Genomic DNA, 16,019 nt, shown 5'->3' with positions numbered 1-16,019 from the left:
ACTTCCTCCGTTCTGTTAATATTGCAATAAGGAGGAAATTACGCATCCCAGTACACATTTTATATGCTAAATATTTATAATTGTGTAAGAGTAAAAATTATAATAAGGCCCAAGTAAAGCCCAATAAGTTACGGATCACCGACAAATTATACGATTTGTGGTGATTTAGCAGTTTGATCTAAACAGAGCACGTGGGCCTTAAGGCCCAAGTAAAGCCCAATAAGTTACGGATCACCGACAAATTATACGCCGTAGTAACTTTACTTTTAGTTGGTTGATGCCGCCAAAAATGCCGTCCTTTTCTCCTAAGCAAAGCAATGCAATTGTTATGTAACAACATGATTTAACTCAAGTTCCAACGTTCTTCTTGCTGTAATACATTAAGACTCGTCATTTTCGGACTTTTAGAGATTAAATTCCGCGTTTTTGCTCCACCATTTCACCCTTCTTTGAGTACAAGGTACTATACGAGTGTGGTGGTTACGGTTTTTGAGAGATTCATAATAAAGATCGTGTTTAATTCACCTTATCATAATAGATAATTAGTAAATTAGGTATTCGTACCGTTAAATTTTTATGTTTGTAAGTTTACGTTAAAAATCCTTTTAATTTAATTTTTAACAAATAAGTGTAAATTTGTGCATATAAACGATGGACACAATTATTACCGATGAGATAATAGGAGATTAGAGAGGCTGTCAAAGTAGAAAATTTCAATACTCCTTAATCTTTTGAGAACATTCAAATTAGTATACGGAGCAATCTTTTAAGAATTAAGAGATTATTTACCATCCTATCACAAGATAATACTTTGTGTGTCACATAAATCTCATTTGATTGATTGAAAATTACAAATTTTAGTTGGAAAACACAATACAAGTATTATCTAATTAAATTTTTTAACGCCATAATAGTCTCTCCTTAATAATATGGTTATACGGAGTACAGCAGTACAAGTTCTGAGGTTAAGGTTAGTTATTAAACAGAAATTAATTAGAAAGTGGACCACATTAAGCTTATCATTGCCGTTATTACTTATTACTCCGTAGTTGATAAACTATTACTCCCTCTTCTCTATTTTATTTGCCCCATTTAAATGTGCGCGGTCTTCAAAACGCGTCTTATAACGTTTTTTTTTTTCATACACGTAAAAATTATAAAAATGTAATATTAATAAAGTATACAATGAGACGAATCTAACAATACCACTCATGACTATATTATATTTTTTAGATTAATGATAATTTATGATCAAAGTTTTAAAAGTTTAACCCAAAAAATGATAATAATAGAGCAAAACTAAAGGAACAGAGGGAGTAGTAAGAAGTACGAAGTATATATGAAGGATTATTGAAGGTAATGAGATCCACGATCGACCATGTACCCAATTAGGCGTATCATTGCCGGTCTTAGACATCAATACACTATTTATTTATTTGTAATATTCTTATTCTTTTTTCCAAATGAGGATCAAGTTTATGCATCTAATGTTATTAGTTTGTTTATTAAAACACAAAGTTGTTGAAAGTTGTTGATTTTCCTGAGGTTGATCTACCAACTTTGTCTGTTTTATACTAGCCATTAGCACAAGCCGATTTATTCATTTGAATAATTGTAGTAAACCCCCTCCACACTGTTGGAACTTGTAAACGTGTGTGTGGGGCAGTCACGAATATATACATAATTTTAGACACATAATAATGTCGTTTATTTATAATACAAGTAGCAATTTGTTGACCTCAAATCTCAATGGCTAAAATAATTGAGTTACAACGTATACGGCATTTCTATTACTCGTAAGAAACAAAAAACAGAAACAAACAAGTTCTGTTGGACTCATTTTATATTTTTGTTGACAGGGCTCAAATTCAATTCACTTTGGATTTTAGAGTCAATAAGGCCCAATTTGAAATATACACGACCCAAAAGAAGACTATGGAAACAAGGCCCACCGTTAAGATAACTATTTAGCAGCTGTTCATGGACGGGTCAACCCGCCCAACCTGGCCCGCAAAATAAGTTGTCTTGGACAACCATTTTGAAAAAAATTGAAAATTTGGGCGGGCTAGGCCCGACCCGTTAATATAAATGGGCGGACACGGACAAGACAATATGTACCGTGGGCTAGCCCGTCCGACCCGTTTATTTCAAAAAGTAATAGTTTAATGATTTTTTAGTTAGTTGATTATGTAGTATATTTTAGAAAATAAATACAAAGAGACTATATTGGACTCTAACCTATTATTAGCTACAACTATTTATTTCAGTTTTATATTTAATCATTATACTTGTATTAAATAAGTTTATTTTTTCCTTTTTTTTCACTAACATATGTCACAAGTTAAATATGTTTTTTGCTAGTATCATTAGTGATCAAGAAATTTTTAAGATAACTAAATCGAAATAATATTAACATATGTAAATGATAAAAAAAAATAATAATTAGGGTTAGATATATGTAAAACAAATATTTTAGACCCGTGAGCCCGCGGGCAAACCCGACCCGTTAATAGAGCCGGCTTGGACAATTTATCAAGCCCATATAAAAGGGCTCGAGTTAGCTACAATTAGCCCGTTGGACAAAAAATAAAGTATAGGTCCGGCCCGTTTCCCGTCCAAGCCCGCAAACGATCACCTCTACTATTTAGACTATACAATTAGTCTAAGGTGCACCTTAAATAGGTGTAACAACGTAGCCCAAAAGCCTAAATACACACAACCCAATTAAAAAAAGCCCTAAAACTAAAAACACGAAAACTGCAATACACCCACCCACACCCAATAAACCCACCCACACCTAATAAATATAACGTCATTTCCAAACTCAAAAATCTTCTTCTTCTATATGATTTTCTCTCTCCTCTTTTTCACTTTCTCTCTCCTCTATTTCATTCTTTCACTAAAAAAACTGCAAAAACTTCAATGGACATTAGAAAAGAGATGCAAAATCAAAAGGATCCTCCCCAAAAAGGCAATGTTATGTAAATTTCACTTAATTTTGTTTGAATTTAAATGATTATCACTTAATTTTGTTTGAATATTGTTCGAAATTTATTACTGAAATTGTCAAATAAATTAGTGAAATCAAACGGATATTTTATGTTCACATTTCTAAATGCATATGTTTATATTTTGAATTCTTATGTTCATATTTTGAATTTGTTTGTAAACTTTCTGAAATGCTTATATTCACTTTCTAAATTCATATGTTCATATTTTTTTTATGTATATGTTCACCTTCTGAAATGCTTAATTATGTTCATACGCATTAAAAAATGAACCAATGCATATGTTCATATTTTGAATTCATAGGTTCATATTTTTAATACTTATGAATTATGATGCATATGTTTCATAAACATATTATTTTTATTTCTTCAAAGAGCGATGCCTACAATAAATCAATTGATTCGTCATGGATTTTTTATGTTCATAATAAAATTCCTTATATTCATAATAATATTTTATATGTTCATAGTGTAAATATTCATAGTAAATATTTGTTGTTCTCATTAAGTTTGTTTATGCATATCTTCTCTCTCTTAAATGCATATGATCATATTTTTACGCATATGTTCACCTTTTAAATGGTTATATTCACTTTAAGGAAACCAATGCTTACGTTCATATTTTGAATTGTTATGTTTACTTTCTTAAATGCATATGTTCATATGTTTTATGCTTATGTTCACTTTCTGAAAAGCTAATGTTCACATTTAAGGGAACCTATGCATACGTTCATATTTTGCATGATTATGTAATTATGTTCATTGATAAAAAAAATGCAGAAAATCAAATGAAATTCATACACAAATGAAATTGATCGAAGCTAAAAAAAAAACAATTCATATGAATTCAAAAATCAAATGAACAACCAATTCCATATTGTAAGTAACATATTTTATCGTTAAATCGAAAAAAACGAGAAAAATAGAAAAAAAACAAAACAAAAAGAAAAAACAGAGGAAAAAGGCATTAAAGAAGGAAGGAGAAAAAATAGAATATAATTTGTAAATTCAAAGATTCATATATACCCCAATCGAAATTAAGGCACAAAATCGTAATTCACACAAAAATTCATACTTAATAACTACTTTCATGTTGTAAGAAACAAATTCAATCAAAAAAGTGTAAAAAAAGGGGAAAATTAAAAAAAAAAAAAAAAGAAGAGAGAGAAAATAAAAAAATGAAGGAGAAAAATAAAGGGAAGAAACCTAATGTTCACTTTCTGAAAAGCTAATGTTCATATTGTGTTGTTGTTACACCTATTTCTAGGTACATGAGTGTGCACCTAAGAATATTTGTAGACTATAGTTAGCACAAATTGGTTGAAATGGGTTTATGTTTGGACAACAGCCCAGTCTGTTCACTTATCAATTATCATAAATTGTTTGTTTAAGAGCATCAAGCAAATCAACAAAGTTAAATTCCTCGGAATCAAAATCGAACGATACAAGCTGATTATACGGCAGCTACGGAATATTTTGTATGATTAAGCCTTTGCTGGAATTATGTTTACACATTTTGAATGATACTGAGTATAATTGACATCATACTATTCAAAAGAGGAATCTTGTAACCGTTATTATGCCAATCATGTAATTTTACGGCAAGGGAGGGCTGGGCTTTTTGCTTTCTGTAATTTTTTTTTATTATGCCAATCATGTATTGACATGTGGCGTTTAAAAAATTAAAAAAAAATTCAGCAGGCCAGGTAATTAGTTTTTGTTAATTTGTCTAAAAGGTATTTATATGTTTACCTTTTTGTGAAAAAGGGTCTTATATGTTCAAAGTGGTGAAAAAGGTCCTTGTAAGTTATTTTTGTTGTGAGGAGGGACCTTGACATCGGAATATGACCGCCGACTTCACTTTTTCGGCATTGACCATTATGTAATGTGCACATGATGTTTTAAAAATGTTTTTTCCTTTTTTTTTCTCTTGATTTTAAGGAAATAGAAGGGATTTTGAGAGAAAATTTGGGAATAGTAAGAGAGAAAACGTGATAACGTGGGGAATGAAAAAATGAACGAAAGGGCCTTTTTAAAACATCACGTGCCACATGAGTGATGGTCAACACCGGAAAAGTAAAGTCAATGGCTATATTCCGATGTCAAGGTCCCTCCTCACAACAAAAGTGACTTATAAGGCCTTTTTTCACCACTTTGAGAAGGAAATGTGTCCTCGACTCTCGTGCAATTACTGATATAATACGGATCGTATTATGGAGATAATAAGTTCGTTTAGTTGGGTTGTCTTTACGTCTTGCTAGAGACCAATATTGATCATTGGGTTAAACCAATGCCAACTAAATGGATCCTATGAGGTAACACATTACGATGTTAGGTCGAAACAAGAATACCGAGTCCAAAAGTTGAGCTTAGTGAATGACTGGCCATAAGGAGTAAGATAGGAATAGGTCTTGCCCTAATTGGATAATATGATTATATATAATAAAGGGCTTGGGGAAAAAGATAACCACGTTCATCTTTTATAAAAGAAACAACGTAATATTTTTTTCCTTCCTCTCTCTCTACAACCAGTTTGAAGTTCTCCATAGAAGAGGAGACTAATCTCTCCCGTCCAACAAGCATTGGTGGAGGTTCGATCTACACTTGTGGACCAATATTAGAGAAGCAACAATTGGGGCTCTAATCTCCGCAAGAAGATAGAAGAAAGTTTGAGAATTCACGCATCAAAAGTTAATTCTAAACTATTATGTGATCCTTTATTTGTATATGCATGAGATCTGTTTAGGTGCGTATGAATGAGATTCATGAAATTCCGCTCAAAATACCTAAAACCCTTCACTTTGAACATATAAAGTCCTTTTTCACAAAAAAGTGAAAATATAAGTCCCTTTCTAACAAATTTATAAACTTTAGTTAGGATTATTAGAAGTAAATCGGACGGAGATTAATAAAGTGTATTTTTCCTGTAACCTGTTATTTCCAATCTTCTGTAAGAACTTTAAATTGTGAATCAATGGCAGAAGCATTGCCGGGTTTATCGATGGATTTGTGGACGGAGATTTTAGCGAGGCTGCCGACGAAAAGCTTAATGAGATTAAGGTGTGTTTGTAAAAGCTGGTGTTCATTAATTGGTTCTTCTTATTTCAGTTTTTTGCATCTTCAAATTTACAACAAAAAAGCCCAAGTACGTGATAGCCATGGAATGCTACAAAAGTATAGTTTATAGTATCGACACATTCAGAAAAATTGATGAAATATTTAAAACTCCTGATAAGTGTGTTGTAATATGGAGCTCTTATGGATTAATTGTGATGCATGCATTTTATGAAATTACGCCGGAGGAGGATGAGATGGTATATTATAATCCCTCTATTCGAAAGTATTGGTCGATCCCCCCTTGTCCTTGTTTCACTTTGATATTTCGGCCAGGTTTCGCCCTGTCTACTAATGATTATAAGGTTGTTGCTTTTGATTACTCTGAGTTTTCGATAGTGATTTACTCATCAAATGATAACCTTTGGAGGATCAAAGATAGGTCGGATGCTCACGTTCGAGGCCTTTTAAGTTATAATGACGGGGATGAATTTTATTGTAAGGGTTCTATGTACTGGTTAGGCTTTGAAAAGGATAAACCTCGTGGCGTACATAATCATCTTGTATCGTTCGATTATGATTCCGAGGAATTCATCTTTGTGGATTTGCCTGATGCTCTTAGACAACCAGGTCTAGTTAAAATTAATTTTGTCCTTGGTGAGTCTATAGCAATTTTCGCTATGTCTTCGGATCGTGCCTGCATATGGGTTTTGGTCGAATATGGTGGGGATAAATCTAAATCATGGCGGCTGTGGTATACTGGAGATTCAAATTCAAAAGCTCTTCAGTTTCTTACAACAAGTATTCGTACCAAGATTTTTGATGTTGATAAGAATACATTTTTCGTATTTAATAGAGATAGATTGTATTCTTATAACTTCAGAAGTCACCGGATACAACATTTGGAAGATTATAATGATGGTCATATGTATTTTGACATTTATATGGAGAGCTTAGTACTGCACAAGCGAAACCAAAGGAAGATTTTGACGTACCATGATGAGGATGGTGATGAAAGAACAAAATTGGTCCGTGTTTAGATAAAATATTTTATGGAGTACATTTAAATGATTTAATATTTTTCGTGTTCGTGTTTAATTTGCCTTTGGTTAGCAAAAATAGAATTATAATGTTTAATTTTTGTCGATTATAAGATTATAATAATGTCTGAACACAAATAACATATTTATGTATCGGTTGATCTCTGTATAGTACGCTAATGTATGGTATAGAATGATGTATACTTGGCTAACAATTCATACCAAAATAATATCAGCTAACTTTGGTAGACTCTAGCTTTCCTACATGATTGAGAGATATTGCTGACCTTTTTACGCTCAACTGTCTCTAAAACATAATTAATCTTCAGTTCATTTCCTCACTAAAATCTTACTTAAAAAGGAAGTAATCAGACCAACTGACCAATCAGATAGTAGATAAAATGGAACATGAAATATGAAATATCTCATGACACACCTAACAATCCCAGGTGAACCAATTCCATATATTATCTCATCTTTATCTGTTTTTTCACAAGTATTCCTCAGTGTTTCTGCTAAAAAAAAGAACATGGGGTGTAAAACATGTGTACCTTTGATCCAAAAACACGTTGCGAAAGAAAGGTATTTAGTTGCACAAGCTGAACTGAAGTTCGCGCTCTATGTTGCACTTGCTGTTCTCATGCTTTCCTGTCAAGCAGGTAATGCTCCGAGCTTGTATTGTTGTAAACAAATATAATTTTGCAAGAATAAGGCTTATTTTATGATCTTTCCTATTAACTGAATCTATTACCCTTCAAAATTACAGAGGCATATGATCCATTAGATCCAAATGGTAACATAACAGTCAAATGGGATGTAATGTCTTGGGCTCCAGATGGTTATGTGGTAAGTACCGAATTTCTCATCTATTTTAAGAAATCAACTTCTCAAAGACAAGAGACAAGAGACATATATGTTGCACTTTTAACAGGCAGTGGTCACGATAAACAACTTCCAAATGTATCGGCAAATAATGAGCCCTGGGTGGACAATAGGATGGATGTGGGCGAAGAAAGAAGTGATATGGTCAATGGTGGGAGCACAGACTACTGAACAAGGGGACTGCTCCAAGTTTAAGGGCAACGTGCCTCACTGCTGTAAGAAGGTCCCGACAGTGGTGGACTTGCTTCCAGGAGTACCCTATAACCAGCAGATTGCAAACTGTTGCAAGGGTGGAGTAGTTGCAGCATGGGGACAGGACCCTACTGCCGCGATCTCTGCCTTCCAAGTCAGTGTTGGGCAGGCTGGCACATCAAACAAGACTGTGAAGCTCCCTCAGAATTTTACATTGCTAGGACCTGGTCTTGGCTATACTTGTGGCCCAGCAAAAATTGTGCCTTCCACAGTTTTCCTCACCTCTGATCGCCGAAGGAAAACTCAAGCGCTCAGTAAGAATTTTTCCTTGTAAATCACCTCCCACACTCCCCATCAACGCCCTTAATGACATCCCTAAATCCTAATCACAAACAAAATACAAATTTGCAAATCTGTTAGTTATCTGACTTGTTAGCTACTTCATGTTAATCATGTTTTGTTATGAAATATACATGCAGTTTAAGTGTATACTTGAACTGACAAATATATTTCAACCAGAATGTTTTGAAGTACTCTACTGTAATGTTAGCATACTGAACAGATTGCTGCTCAACTTGCAGTGACATGGAATGTAACATGCACTTATTCGCAGTTTCTGGCTTCAAAGAACCCATCATGTTGTGTATCCTTCTCTTCTTTCTACAATGACACAATCGTTCCTTGTCCATCTTGTTCTTGTGGTTGCCACAACAAAGGTAGCTGTATCAGGTAAATGACCGATAGATATATATACCTCCCTAATTTAGAAAATATACAACAAAATCAGTAGCATATATAATTCCATTATGTGCCTGACTGAAATGTAGGATGAACTCAAAGAAATCACACTCAAGAGGAATAAACACTCCAAGGAAGGATAACGCGCCTCTTCTACAATGCACACATCATATGTGCCCTATTCGAGTCCACTGGCATGTCAAGATCAATTATAAGGATTACTGGCGTGCCAAGATATCAGTAACTAATTTCAATTATCGGATGAACTATACTCAGTGGACATTGGTGGTTCAACATCCCAATCTTAACAATGTCACCCAAGTTTTCAGCTTTGACTACAAGCCTGTAGTACCGTATCATTCAGTTAGTAAGTGCCTCTAACCAGAAAATTTTTATACAACTAACACACTTTGTTTTTGATATTGAACTCCTAGTAAATACTAAATAGACAGCAAAAACTCCTTGAATAAAAGATTATATATGTTCAGAAGTGATAATGAATTTATGATTATTCTAGGGCATGTTATATATTCTAACATTTCTCAAGTACTTGCTGCTATAACAAGCAGCAGTTACAAAGTAATCGCGCTAAAGCCCCCTCTGATTTGTAACTTCCTATTTCTTTTTTCGCAGATGATACTGGTATGTTCTATGGTACGAAGTTTTATAATGATCTTTTAATGGAAGCTGGACCTGATGGGAATGTGCAGTCTGAAGTACTTCTACAGAAAGACAAAAGCACATTCACCTTCAGACAAGGATGGGCATTTCCTAGGAAAGTTTACTTCAATGGAGATGAATGCAGACTTCCACCACCAGATGCATATCCTTCACTACCAAGCTCGGCCAGTATGATTTCCTTCGCTTACTTAATGGTAGCCGGTACATACACATTAATGGTTCTTCTTATATATTAGGTAATGCTCTTTCACCAACACGTTGCTTGTGAATTTTTGAGTAAGTGTGCATTAAGCTAGACTTCTGCCTTGATTTAAAAGAGTTATACAATTGTACTGCGTATTTTTAGATCGAATTTGAATACAAATCATCCTGCAATATTTCTGAAGGATGAACTTTGTGAATTTCATCAAATATTGAATGCACCACAGCAAATACAACAAGCAACTCTATATAACACTTGCATTTCCATGGCCAGAGTTTTTACAAGTTACAACGACTGAAATACACGTCTCAATAAATACTCTATGAAGAATAATAAAAAAAAAAAGAATATAAATTAAAAGTATAAATACGTGTACAAAAGAGCCTATCTCTAAACAAAACGGCATCAGATTCTCATTTTCAACACTTCATTAGACAAACACTTCATTAGACAATGTACGCTCTTTCTAGAAGCGATGAATGGTATACCTGAACAGGGTCATATTGCATCACTGGACTTTAAGCAGCAATGAGAGCAGTTGGTCAAGTCAAGGTGAAAGTCCATCACACTAGTGAGTCTAGAGAAATCTGGAAAGCTGACATGTTTCTCTCTAAGCATACGCAAGTAAGAAAGCCAGGGCAGCCAAGATAGTCATGACGGGTTGTAGAAGAGAGATAACAGGTCTCGAACTAGCATTTGGTAGCCATGGGTAAGCATCTGGAGGAGGCATCACACAGTTATCTCCGTTAAAGTACACCCGCCGTGGAAAAGCAAATCCTTTCTCAAAACTAAAAGTTGTTTTGTCTTTCTGAAATAGCAGCTCTGACTGCACATTCCCGAAAGGCCCAGCTTCATTTAGAAAATCGTTATAGAACTTAATTCCCCATAGCATGGCAGTGTCATCTGTAACAAACAACATCAAATTACCCAGTAGAGAATCATTAGAAACAATTACAATCAATCAACACTTGATTGGTACATTATTTAGTAAATTCAAAGAGATGATACTTACTCAAACCATCATAAGGCGTCAATCCTTTGTACATGAAACTAAATGATTGTGTGAGATTATTAAAATTGGGATGCTGCACAACCAGATTCCATTGCGAGTAGTTCATTCGGTAGTTAAAGTTTGTGATAGTAACCTTAGTACGCCAATAATCCTTGTAATTGACCTTGACATGCCAATGAATTCGAACTGGACACATGTGACTGGTACACTGAAGTAGAGGTTTGTTACTAGATTTTGGTCCACCAGCTGAAATGGCTGAAGTTAAATAGGGATTGTCCGCTCTGCAATTGCAATTATCACCTTTTAGTCAGAACAAAAAGAGTATATATGAAATTTTTTTCACAAAAAAACCACTATGATAAGGTCACTTACTCAACACAGCTTCCTGGTTGGGTTATGTTGTTTTGACATCCACAAGAGCAAGTTGGGCAGGGTACGATAGTGTCATTGTAAAATGAGGAGAGAGAAACACAGCAAGTAGGAGTCTTCTGAGCCAAGAACTGAGAATATGTGCAAGTTATGTTCCAAGTCACTGCCATGAAGAAATGTTGTTGCTATTAGTAAACTTTGAAATCATCTCAACATCAGTAAGATATATAAGCTCTAGTAACCACAGAAACATCATTGGAAAGCATAATCGAGAACAATAAATTTAAGAATTGGCATATGAATCTGAAACTATCAGTTATAAGTTTCACAGATAAGTCAGAAACTATATTTAGTATCTTGCTTAGAGAGAGATGCACTTTCCACCATGATTCATAAGTTCAAGGACCAAGTCAATCAACAAACCAAATGCCTAATATAAAACAACAAATGCCTAAGATTAATAAGCAGGCCACTTACTCAAAGCTTGAGTGGTTCTTCGTTTATCAGATGTCGTAAACTGGGTTGGCCTCACAATCTTTGCTGGCCCACAAGTATATCCAGGCCCTGGTGCCATCAGTGTGAAATTTCTTGGCAGCTTAACTGTCTTATTAGATGTTCCCGCTTGACCTACACTAATCTGAAAAGCGCCAACAGCATTGGCTTGGTCCTGGCCCCAGGCAGTTAGTACCCCTCCACGGCAGCAGTTAGCGATTTGCTGGTTGTAAGGTGTTCCAGGAAGCAAATCTACCACTGATGGATCCTTTTTACAACAATGAGGAATGTTCCCTTTGAATTTTGAACAATCTCCTTGTTCTGTGGTTTGTGCACCCACCATACTCCATATTACCTCCTTTTTGGCCCATGTCCATCCAAGTGTCCACCCTGGGGTTTGAATATGGCGGTACTGCTGGAAGTTAATCATTGTGACAACAGCCTGCCAGAAACAAAGCATAAGGATTTAACTAACGAAAGAAACGGGGAAGAGACACAAATTTGCTTCTCACTATAATGTTTGCGTATAATGACATAATTCGCTGAAGTAGAAATTAAGTCAACAAAATGAAACTTGATGATTTAGCAATCTCGTGTACATGGCTTAGGAAAGATTGTTCTTAATGTGGCTGATAACAAACTAATTGAATCCACGTAAATGGCAGGCATTCTAAACGCTTTGAATCAAAAGCGGGCATAACCTTGCAACATCCAAAAGACAACAAACAAACTAACTAACTAACTAAACCCTCAAGCCTCTAACCAACAAGTCTAGGCAAAAATATAAATTCGGAGGGCTTCACATAATTACATATCTTGATTGCAAATTACTCTTATTACTTTTATTCTAGTGTCAAGGGAGCCACTAAGTGCAGTGATGTAGACGGACAAAATTTGATCTAGGTACCAACCACAAGACTTTAACCAACTAATCTAGTCACGTACAAAAACAACGATATAATTCCAAAATAACAAAACTTTGGTCTAGTAATACTTACAAGATATCCATCAGGGGTCCAATTGATAACATCCCATTTGATAGTAAGATTTCCATTCGGATCAAGTGCATCATAAGCTTCTACAAAAGAGATCAGCAATCAAACACAAAGAGTGTGATTAGATCTTAGCATAATTCAAGCATAACATCCAATAAATATAATCAAATTGATCCAAATTAACAGATCAAATCAACAATGATCTCATAACCTTAATTATTCTTTCCTTTTCATTAAAGTAAGGTAACATAATTAGTAATTTCAACTAATCACATTAACTTTCATTTTCCAATTTCTAAAGCAACCAATAAAACATTAAATCCTGCATCATCAATCACTGTACAAATTTAGCAAAAACAGCCAACATTCCAAAACACAAAATTGGCAATAAATTCAGCTCAAATCTCAATAACAAAGCAAAATCAACAATACCCAGAAGATAAATTCACCCAATTTGACTAAAATTAAGAAGTACTAAATTAACTACAGCAATAAAAAAATCAATTGAATAACAACAACATGGTTGATTTGATTGAAAAAAACACAAATTAGAGCAAAAAACAATAAAATAAACAAGAGAAGTGAAGTGGGTAATTACCAGTTGATGTAAAAAAGGAGCAAGAAAGTAGGACAGCAAAGAAAAGAGTGAAACTGGTGAGTTTAGCAATGGATCTACTGCAGTTGCAGCTGCAGGAAGATGAAGAAGACTCCATTTTTAGACCCCAGAAGATCTGAAAATGGAGGAGAGAGAAAGAGAAAGAGTGAGGTAGATGAAGATGAAGATGAAGAAGAGTAGAGGGTATGTGAGAAGGAAGGAAGTAGCAGGAAGTTTGGCTGCGCTTTAAAACAATAAATGATTTGACTACTGACTGTCGGTGTGTGTAGTCTTGCCGACTGCCGTCCTGGCTGTAATGTGCTTATGCGCAATTGTGCATCAGCTATCAGATATTCAGATCCAAAATTAATCCATTTTATTATGCATGATAGTTGAGAATTAATTTTTTATATGGAGTTTGTATTAGGGCCGAATTTAGGGGTGATCATGGATTGGGCCGAACGATAATTAGAGCATCACATACATTGATACGTATGTTGAGGTTTGACTTGGTTAACTAATGTACTAATCTATAAAAATTTAGTTGTTAATAGTTAGTCTCGACTCTCTCGAGACCAGTTAGAGTTGGCTGGTCCCTCAGTCAAAAATGAACATTTACTCTGATAAAAATGAACATTTTTAACTAACTTATTTTACAATAATACTTAGTAACTTAATGCTCATTTTCATACAGTATGATGTTCATTCGTGTAAAATAAATGTTCATTTTCTAACTAACATATTTTACCAATACGAGTACTGAATCGCGGTTTCAAAATCGTGAGCTCCACCGCCATTAACAACCTTAGCTTCACCTTCATCATTAACATTCTCATAATTATTCCTTTCACTATCATTACTAGCTCTCAGCGCCATCAACAAGTTTGTCATCATCACCGGCTTCTCCATTAGAGATTTTTTTCGAATCCTCCGCTTCTTCCGCCATTGAAGAAGAAGTAGAAGCTTTAATACTCGCACCACCAGCTGCACTACCTCTCTGGCGAAGAGAATCGCAATAATCCGCCGCCATCACCGTTGTCATCGCTGTTGCACCAATAATCTCCGTGCGATTCTGAGATCGCCATAAGAGAAAAACTCGATTTCTAGAAATTTCTTCAAATAATTAAATGTTCATTCTTTTTCTAGTAAATGATCATTTTGTTTCTAGTAAATGTTCATTTTTATGGTGCGAGACCAGAAAAAAATTTGCGATGAAAATGTAGGTGCGGATCGAGTTTGAGGCAGGATATTGGAAACATGGAATTTGGGTTTGTAACATGGCAAACCCAAATTAAAATAGACCATTTTGTCAATCACTATTTGGCAAACTTGTCTTCTTGTGAATTACTATCTTTAAATTCTTTTTTGCAAATTATGGTTTATTATTCAATAAATTAATTCGTGTTTATTACGGTGTATATTATTATTTAAGTGTAACTTTCATTGAATATGACATTCAAATGACATCATAATAGATACTAATGAATCTTTAGGGGGTTTTATAAAATGCCAAGAAAATTATATAAAAAGACAAGAAAAAAAATTATATATACCCAAAATCATAACATATCCCAATTTCATTGAATTAATCAGAACTAATTTTTGAGTTTTTTGGATCCTACAATGGCAATATTAATTTGCTTTTCCAACTTTTGTAGAATTGATAGTGGAAAGAGGAGATATCATAAAAGAGATATGGGTAGATTAGGGTACAATGGTTTCATCTATATTTTAAGTTTTTAACTTGATTAATAAAAAAAAGTTTAAATTTAAATTAATAATAATGTTTAGATTAGTTCATACAATATGATAGTATAATTTAAAATAATATGGCCCAAACATAGAATTAATTTTTGACTAAGAGAACCAGAGTAATTATTGGTTTTTGTTTAATTTTTCTATTTATTTGTTTTACTATTTATTTATCAAAAACCCCAATAAGCACATTACTACATTAGCATATATTATTATGATGTTATTTGTAGACCAAATTCACCAAAATGTATGTTATAATGTAGCAAAATTAAGCACGAGGTAGTAATTTGCAAAATCATAATCAAATTGTAGTAATTTATAAGAGACAAGTTTGCTAGGTAGTAATTGACAAGTTTCTCAATTAAATATATATCACCAATCACCATGTATTCACAAAGTAGTTTAAATAGTCCATATCAATGTGTCCCACATATTTTATATCGAAAAAGTTGTACATGATTTTCTTATAGAAAAGGGCATCGATGAAATGATGATCATCATTTACTTATGCATCATATTTAAATAAATCATCTTGATTTTGTCATGTGGCCAAAGAGCTCAAAAATGTAAAATTGAAATGTTAGTTAGGTAGCTTATTGAGAATGACATTTGCATTTTTAAAAAATACTCAATGATAAAATAAAAGGAGGAAAGGACTCATTTATCATACAAATAATAGAAATTTATAACCAACCATTGTGTATACCAAACACAGTTTATAAACAGCCGCTAATATACCTTTGAGAAGGTATTGCGTCAATCAGACGAAATTTTTGACATCTTATATTGGTTGGATGATATCCTCTACTGGCTAGATGGTTATTTTTATTGACTATATGATATTATGGTTGGATAATATCATATAGCCAATAGAGGATGATAATATCATATAGCCAATAGAGAATATGTGTTCATAGATACAATCATAAATGATATTATATAGCCACTAGAGGATATCATCCTGTTATGGTATCATATAGCCAATAGAGGATATCATCCAACCA

The 16,019-nt window shown here is 33.9% G+C and overlaps 3 protein-coding genes across 3 annotated transcripts; 2 read left to right on the top strand and 1 right to left on the bottom strand.

The window, feature by feature from the left end:
- The first annotated feature begins 6,166 nt into the window (after window positions 1-6,166).
- LOC110722254 (probable F-box protein At5g47300) lies at window positions 6,167-7,102 on the top strand. Its single transcript, XM_021901531.1, has one exon. The coding sequence runs from the start codon at window positions 6,167-6,169 to the stop codon at window positions 7,100-7,102; it is 936 nt and encodes a 311-aa protein (XP_021757223.1).
- Window positions 7,103-7,500: 398 nt separating this feature from the next.
- LOC110722220 (COBRA-like protein 4) lies at window positions 7,501-10,135 on the top strand. Its single transcript, XM_021901489.1, has 6 exons — window positions 7,501-7,761; window positions 7,869-7,948; window positions 8,034-8,490; window positions 8,758-8,905; window positions 9,004-9,281; window positions 9,548-10,135. Exons 1-6 carry the CDS (start codon window positions 7,518-7,520, stop codon window positions 9,829-9,831), a joined length of 1,491 nt encoding a protein of 496 aa, XP_021757181.1. The 5' UTR covers window positions 7,501-7,517; the 3' UTR covers window positions 9,832-10,135.
- Window positions 10,028-13,617, bottom strand: LOC110722222 (protein COBRA-like). Its single transcript, XM_021901490.1, has 6 exons — window positions 13,264-13,617; window positions 12,669-12,748; window positions 11,656-12,112; window positions 11,182-11,341; window positions 10,810-11,090; window positions 10,028-10,700 (listed from the first exon to the last, which is right to left on the bottom strand). The coding sequence occupies exons 1-6, from the start codon at window positions 13,376-13,378 to the stop codon at window positions 10,408-10,410; spliced, it is 1,386 nt and encodes a 461-aa protein (XP_021757182.1). The 5' UTR covers window positions 13,379-13,617; the 3' UTR covers window positions 10,028-10,407.
- Window positions 13,618-16,019: the final 2,402 nt, after the last annotated feature.

This window comes from Chenopodium quinoa, unplaced genomic scaffold (genome assembly GCF_001683475.1).
Source record: "Chenopodium quinoa cultivar QQ74 unplaced genomic scaffold, ASM168347v1, whole genome shotgun sequence".
Classification (NCBI taxonomy): Eukaryota; Viridiplantae; Streptophyta; class Magnoliopsida; order Caryophyllales; family Amaranthaceae; genus Chenopodium; species Chenopodium quinoa.
This window is presented reverse-complemented; position numbering and strand designations above follow the sequence as displayed.

What these genes read in the sequence shown, in the direction of transcription:
- LOC110722254 (XM_021901531.1), top strand. Translation starts at nt 6,167, where the DNA reads ATGGAATGCTACAAAAGTATAGTTTATAGTATCGACACATTCAGAAAA.
- LOC110722220 (XM_021901489.1), top strand. Translation starts at nt 7,518, where the DNA reads ATGAAATATCTCATGACACACCTAACAATCCCAGGTGAACCAATTCCA. An exon ending in GGGCTCCAGATGGTTATGTG is followed by an intron (nt 7,949 to 8,033) that starts GTAAGTACCGAA and finishes CACTTTTAACAG; the next exon opens with GCAGTGGTCACGATAAACAA. An exon ending in AGTACCGTATCATTCAGTTA is followed by an intron (nt 9,282 to 9,547) that starts GTAAGTGCCTCT and finishes CTTTTTTCGCAG; the next exon opens with ATGATACTGGTATGTTCTAT.
- LOC110722222 (XM_021901490.1), bottom strand. Translation starts at nt 13,378, where the DNA reads ATGGAGTCTTCTTCATCTTCCTGCAGCTGCAACTGCAGTAGATCCATT. An exon ending in AAGAACCACTCAAGCTTTGA is followed by an intron (nt 11,342 to 11,655) that starts GTAAGTGGCCTG and finishes TCTTCATGGCAG; the next exon opens with TGACTTGGAACATAACTTGC. An exon ending in GACGCCTTATGATGGTTTGA is followed by an intron (nt 10,701 to 10,809) that starts GTAAGTATCATC and finishes TGTTTGTTACAG; the next exon opens with ATGACACTGCCATGCTATGG.